Below are 7,324 nucleotides of genomic sequence, written 5' to 3' on the forward strand. Positions count from 1 at the left end.
CCCTTCATCTGCTGCAGCGGCGCCTCCTTCAGGCCAGGACCTCCCTTCATCCGCTGCAGCGCCTCCTTCAGGCCAGGACCTCCCTTCATCTGCTGCAGCGGCGCCTCCTTCAGGTCAGGACCTCCCTTCATCCGCTGCAGCACCTCCTTCAGGCCAGGACCTCCCTTCATCTGCTGCAGCAGCGCCTCCTTCAGGCCAGGACCTCCCTTCATCTGCTGCAGTGGCGCCTCCTTCAGGCCAGGACCTCCCTTCATCCGCTGCAGCGGCGCCTCCTTCAGACCAGGACCTCCCTTCATCCGCTGCAGCGGCGCCTCCTTCAGGTCAGGACCTCCCTTCATCTGCTGCAGCGGCGCCTCCTTCAGGCCAGGACCTCCCTTCATCCGCTGCAGCGGCGCCTCCTTCAGGCCAGGACCTCCCTTCATCCGCTGCAGCGGCGCCTCCTTCAGGTCAGGACCTCCCTTCATCCGCTGCAGCAGCGTAGGCTTTCGGAACTCTACGCATCAAAAGTGACGCCAGCTGGCAGGACACTCATCCTCTGGCTTTGCCATATCTGGGACCCTCTTGAACCTGAGGTTCCCAATATTGTCATCATGTTGATAGGAAAACATCTTGGGACCCTTCCACAGACTTTGGATTTCCTTCCTAAAAGTATCCACTCCATAATGTACCGGTTAGGCACAGGAGCTAATTCAGCCAGAGACTCATTCCACCGAGATGTAACACTGAGCGTCATAGGAAGTCATTCCTACCTGTGGCCATCAAACTTTACAACTCCTCCCTCAGAGTGTCAGACACCCTGAGCCAACAGGCTGGTCCTGGACTTATTTCCACTTGGCATAATTTACCCATTATCATTTAATTATTTATGGTTTTATATTGCTATATTTCTACACTATTCTTGGTTGGTGCGACTGTAACGAAACCCAATTTCCCTCGAGATCAATAAAGTATGTCTGTCTGTCTGTCTCCTCTGCTGGGCAGACAAAAATTCTCAGTCCTGATGAAGGGTCTCGACCTGAAACGTTGACTGCTTCTTTCAACGGATGCTGCCCGACCTGCTGAGTTCATCCAGCAATTTTGTACGTCTTGATTTGACCACAGCATCTGCAGCGTACTTTGTGTGAAAAATTCTCAAAACAGATTTTCCAGGGACTTGAAGGCCCTTCTGTTTCTGGCCTGAGTTTGGTCCTGGGCTGAAGTTCTTCCTCCTTTGAGGTCTCCACTCTTTTCCTTGTATCTGCTTTATCTATCCGCTCAGGGGATTTCCTGACTTGGGACCACAAACCCACTCTACCGAGTTGAATGGCTGTGCATCCCACCACCGTCACCACGTGCTGGATACGTGGGTTATGGCCAAAGAAAAAATGGCTGGAGTTGTTTAGCACTTTAGCATAAGCATGTTTATTCGGTGCGTCAAAAGTCAAACTTACAAAAAGTAGTGAAAATAGTGAAAAGAAAACTGGCAATATTTACAAAAAGGTATCTACCAGAAAGAACAACAGCAGCTCAGTGTGAAATCCTGGCAACACTAAACTCTCTCTCCTACTGAGAATTTTATTAGGCACCAGGATGTAATCTTTCATTACCCACAAAGTTAGCTTAAGACCACACATGAATTAGAATCTGCTGCAGCCCACAATGTAGTCACAACCGTATCACAAAATAAACATGAAATACAGTATGCAGCCGACATGTACGCATTCCGGTGTGTGTGGTGGGAAAGGCACCTCAGAGCAACCCGAGTGTACGGCTCATCTTGGGGCCCATGATGAGAATACTGGGGAAGGCACTGAGCCCTCAGCCAAAGGCAAAGTTTGTATGTAAGGAGTGTGTTTACCGAGCACTCTCCATCACATCCCTCCTCTCTCTTCTTCCATTCTGGCTCCGCTCGTCTCTTTTCTCCACCTGTCTACCAGCTCCCTCTGGCTCCCCAGTTCCTTTCTCTCATAGCCCACTCTCCTCTCTCATCAGATTCCTTCTTCAGCCCTTCTGGCCATCACCTCTTGCCTTCTCACTTCTCCCCCTCCCCAACACCTGGTCTCCCCTCTCACCTTGCACTCCTTCCCTTTACCCTCACCTTTTCATTCTGGCTTCTGCCCCCTTCCTTTTCATTCCTCATGAAGGGTCTCTGTCTGAAATGCCAACTTTCTTCCCTGACATTGACACTGCCCGACCTGCTGAGTTCCTGCAGCATTTGTGTGTGTGTGGAAGGGAATTGACAGTCAACGTTTCAGGCTCAGACCCACCTGGTGATCTCCTCCAGCATTTACTCAGCACTGGAGTGAGAGACTTTGTTAAAGGAGCAAAGTTAAATTGTCAAGGTGATCTGCTTACATGTAGTCCCATCACATTGTCACCTGGTCTTTTCCTCCAGGAACATTAGCGTAGTTTTGGTTTGAGCGATATTTCTTCCAATTCCTGGGATTTTTTTCCTTGAATTGAGGGAGACTTGGTGTATTAAAGTGAAAACACGGTCTTTTTCTCAGGGAACAGGAATGAGGAAGTATTGTAGAACTGAGGGACCTAGGTGTCCAACTACACGATGCCTGAAGTGGAGACTACAGGTAGATGGGCTGGTGATGAAGGGGTTTGGTATGCTGGTCTTCATCGGTCAGTTCACTGAGGACAAGTGTGGGGATGTACAAGAGTCTGGGAGTATTGTGTGCAGTTCCGGTCGCACAGCTCTAGGAAAGATGAGATTAAACTGGAGAGGGTGCATCACAAAGATGTTGCCAGGACTGGATAAGGGGATACAGGATAGACTGGCACTGTTTTTCTTGGAGTGAAGGCAACCTTATGGAGGATTATAAAATCATGAGGGGTGAACGACCAGACTTTTTCAAGTCCGACTCTTCGTGACCTCTTGTGCCGTCGGGTCCACAGGGATTTCATGACCAGATATGGAAGTACTGCTGCTGCCCAGGCTGGGTTTGAACTCAGCACCATCTGCATGCCACTACACCACCAGCCGACCCTCCATGGGCGAAGGGAGTCTAAAACCAAGGGCACAGGTTTAGCGTGGGGGGGGGGGGGAGTTTAAACAGGACTAGTGGGGTAAGTGGTCACTGGAACAACAGCCAGAAGAAGTAGTTGAGACAGGTGCATTAACACTTCTGAATCATTGAGCCAAAAAACCTGTTTCATGCTGTATGAATCTATGATTCAATTTCCCATGAGCTCCATCCCCAAAACCCCAGGGGCAAATCACTCCCACCAATCCTGAACCCCAATGTCCCTCCACAAATCCTACCCGCACCCTCTTCAAATCCCAAATCCACAGCTGCCTGGCACCTGATGATGGACAGGCCTGCTTTCTGGTATGTGGGAGTGAGTGAGTGTAAGGGTGAATGTGAGAATGAGAGTGAGAGAGTAAGTGGAGTTGTGGAGAGGAAGAAAGGAGGGAGAGGGAGTGGGGACAGAAAGAGGTCGGGATGGAGAGAAGAGGAGGGAGAGAGGAGGAGGGAGAGAGGAGGGGGAGAGACAGAGAGAACCACTGGGTTTTCCAGATTATCCCTCCAGGACTATCTGGCCAGCACCTTCCCTGAAGAGGTGGTGGAGCATCTGTCGACCCCGGACCGAGATGCGGTTGAGACCACGAGCAGATGGGCCGAAGTCAAAAGGAGGAGAAGTTCTCTGGAAGCATTAACTTTCTTTATTAAATAAACTCTGGAGTGCTCAGTAGCACTTGCGGAGCACGACGCCCGGCCCTTCCTCGTCGTAGTCGGCGCGCCGCACCCACATGGGCTGGAAAGAGTTGAGGCAGGCGGTGATGGAGCCGCCGATCCAGACGGAGAAGCGGCGATGCGGCGAGGCGTAGACGCCGACTGCGGGGCCCGGCCCGGGCACCAGCCTGTCCAGCTCCCGCTTCAGCCGCTCGGCCAAGCCGGGGAAGAGCGTGGAGCCGCCCGCCAGCACCACGTTGCCGAGCAGCTCGGGCCGCTGCTTCGCCTGGCAGAGCTCCAGGCTGCGGGCGGCCAGCTGGTGGAGGCCGGGCTCGCTCAGGCCCATGGCGTCGGGCTGGAAGAAGGCCTCGGGGCATCGGAAGCGCTCGTTGCCGATGTTGATGAGGTGGCCGTCGGGCAGCCGGTAGTCGGTCAGGTAGTCGCCCTCGGGCGCCAGCAGCTCCTCGCCGTAGTCCTGCGCCACGTAGCAGCATCGCTCCTTGATGTCCCGCACCAGCGGCCGCTCCTCCGGGCTGAAGGCGTTGCCGCAGTCGGCCAGCAGCTTGGCCAGGTGCTCGGTGAGAGCGGCCCCCGACACCGCCGTCTGCTGCGTGGCGTGCGGCAGCGCGTAGCCTTCCACGACGGGCGCCGCGTACGAGGCGCCGAAGCCGGCCTCGATCACCAGGCCGCCGGTGCGCCCGGTGGAGTAGAGCGACAGGACCGGCTGGTGCGCCACGTACATGGCCGGCACGCCGAAGCCTTCGAAGAGGACCTCGGCCGCCTTCTCCCGCTGCGCGGCCTGGGCCAGCGGCCCGTCGGCCAGCAGGACGGCGTGCTCGTCAGGCGAGGCCCGCAGCTCCCGGTAGAAGACGTGGTGCCACAGCATCTCCAGCGCGTCCCAGTCGGTGACCAGGCCGCGGGTCAGCGGCTCGCACAGCCTCAGGCCGCGCCGCTTCGGCACCTCCTCGCCCGCGTAGTAGTCGGGACTGGACCGCTGCCGGGCGTTCGGCAGCCCCACCACCGTGGGCAGCACCACCCCCGGCTTGGGGTCGCCCGCGAAGCCGGCCTTGGTGTAGCCGGTGCCGTTGTCTATCACCACGGCCGCCGTCTCGGTGAAGGGCTCCAGGCCGAGGTAGGAGCCCGGGGACGGGGACTGGAGCTGGAGCTGGGGTAGGTCGGGGGAGGGCTTGTCGCTCATGGCCGGAGGCGGGGAGGCAGAGGTAGAGAAGAGGGGGTGGTTGCTCACAGTATTGGGGTGGATCTCGCTGGTCTGCACTCAACTGCTCGGTCTGGCCTTTCCACTGAGAGTGCTGGCCCTTCCCTCCTGACTGTCACCACTGATACCCCTGGTCACCTCAACCTCACAAAGGGTTGGGGACGTGGTCACAGAGAGGTGCTGTAGGAAATGGGAGGGGTGGGTGTGCAGGTTGGGGGAGGTGGCTCTGTGGGTTTCACATCCGGTTGGAGTTGGGGATAGGAGATGGGTGTTCCCTGTCACTTAAGTTTTGAAGAACATTCGTATTGCATTGGAGGGGTGCCGTGTATAAATCCAGGAGGGGCAGAGTCGGGGTGAATGCTCACGGTCTTTTTCCGAGGGTTGGAGAATCAGAATCAGACTGCACAGGTTTAATGTGAGAGGGGAGAGATTTAATAGGAGGAACCTGAGGGGCAACTGCTTCACCTGGAGGGTAGTCAGTCTATGGAGCGAGCTGCCAGAGGAAGAGGCAGATAAATTAACAATATTTAAAAGATACTTGGACAGGTACACGGATAGGAAAGGTTTAGAGGGATAAGGGACAAACACAGGCAGATGGAACTGGTTTAGATGGTTGCTAAGGACTAGATGGGCCCTTGCTACACAGTTCTATGACTGTTCCAACAGTTTTATAAATTAAATCTATAAATGTGTCCATTGCACATGAAAGATCAGAATTTACATATAGCTGAGTAACACAGTGAAAGCATATTTAAACTAAAATTTATAAAACGTACTTGTTAATTAGTTTGGATGTATAGAAATGTACAGTTCCTACCCCAATGTTATCACTCATACAATAAAATGTCCTCTTGGCCTTGCACCTTATTGCTTACCTGCACCGTACTTTCTCTGTAGCTGTTACACTTTGTCTGCATTCTGGTATTGTTTTCCCTTGGACTTGCCCGAAGGTCTGATGTGATGAGACAATCTGTATGGATGGCATGTGGAACAAACTTTCTCTCTGTTCCACAGTGACAATAATAAACCAGTTTTCACAGTGGCACAATATATAGACGCCTTCATTAATCCCATCTTTTAGCCTGTTTACAGTGCTGGCATTCACCTCTGTACACATTTGGCCATCTTCTCTCCTGTGCCCTGGTCTGGTTCAGGGTCCTCATTTCTGCCTGTGCGGTACGGCACCAAGTTGGTCTCCTGTGTTTTTGTACAATCATCCATCCTACCCAACGACCACACAATCCTGATTTATCTCTAACCTCATCACGGAACAATTTACAATGACCAGTTAACCCTATGTAGTACGTCTTTTGACTTTGGGAGGAAACCAGAGCACCTGAGGTAAACCCAGGCATTCCGGGGGTGGGGGGGGAGGATGTACAGAGGATGCTGGGACTGAACTCTAAGGTATAATAGCATTGAACTACAGAGGCCTCCAATTTCTCATAGAAAGGCTCTATAAAGTTATCTGATAACTTCACTGCTCTTGTAATCTGTATGCCAGCAACAGAGCATAGAATAAAGGAACAGGCCTTTTGGAACACAATGTCTGCACCAACCATGATGCCAAATTAAAGTAGTCCTTTCTATTTGCATCTAATGATTATGTGCTGACTGCTATACCTACCAAGAGATTTCTCCATGATTCAGACCACGGTGTTCATCCTGCCAAAAGCCACCACTAATCAATCAGGCACTCGAGATTCTGAATATAGCCATTGCCAAACAGGAAACAGCCTATCCTTATCCATTTCAAATCACAGTTGGGAACTTCAGTTAGGCTTGTTTGAAGAAAACCCGGCCATTTATCATCAGCATCCAACCTGCAGCACCAGGGGTCCCAGCACACTTGACCACTGCTGCACTACGATTAGGAATGCCCACCGTTCCACTCTGAGACCACATTTTGGGAAATCTGATCGCCTGACTGTCCACCTGCTACTGGAATACAGGCAGAGGCTAAAGAACAAGGCTGCAGAGGTAGGGACAACAAAGAGGAGGCCGAGGAGCAGGTACAGGATTGCTTTGAGCCGGGCTGAGTTCAAGGACTCATCAGAGGATCTGAATGAATACACCACGTTAGTCACGGAGTAGATGAGTGCTTCCCCACAAAATCATTCAGAGTCTGCCTCAACAAGAAGCCCTGGATGAACCATGAGGTCTGCAATCTGCTGAGGACTAGATCAGAGACATTCTGGTCTAGAAACCAAGTAAGATGCAAGAGGTCCGGGCCTCTGAAAAGAGGTCTCTGAAAAGCCATCTCACGTGCAGAGTGGCAATTCCGGAGCAAACGTGAATCGCTAAAGGATGATCGACAGATGTGGCAGATGTTGAACGCCACCTCCTACAAAGACAAACCCAGCGACAGATGTGGCAGATGTTGAACGCCACCTCCTACAAAGAGAAACCCAACGACAGATGTGGCAGATGTTGAATGCCACCTCCT

At 52.8% G+C, this 7,324-nt stretch overlaps 1 protein-coding gene across 1 annotated transcript; it reads right to left on the reverse strand.

The window, feature by feature from the left end:
• Positions 1–3,640: 3,640 nt before the first annotated feature.
• Positions 3,641–5,490, reverse strand: LOC132390271 (actin-like). Its single transcript, XM_059962881.1, has one exon. The coding sequence runs from the start codon at positions 4,858–4,860 to the stop codon at positions 3,676–3,678; it is 1,185 nt and encodes a 394-aa protein (XP_059818864.1). The 5' UTR covers positions 4,861–5,490; the 3' UTR covers positions 3,641–3,675.
• Between the last annotated feature and the right edge of the window lie 1,834 nt (positions 5,491–7,324).

Source organism: Hypanus sabinus, unplaced genomic scaffold (assembly GCF_030144855.1).
Source record: "Hypanus sabinus isolate sHypSab1 unplaced genomic scaffold, sHypSab1.hap1 scaffold_827, whole genome shotgun sequence".
Taxonomy (NCBI): Eukaryota; Metazoa; Chordata; class Chondrichthyes; order Myliobatiformes; family Dasyatidae; genus Hypanus; species Hypanus sabinus.

What these genes read in the sequence shown, in the direction of transcription:
- LOC132390271 (XM_059962881.1), bottom strand. Translation starts at nt 4,860, where the DNA reads ATGAGCGACAAGCCCTCCCCCGACCTACCCCAGCTCCAGCTCCAGTCC.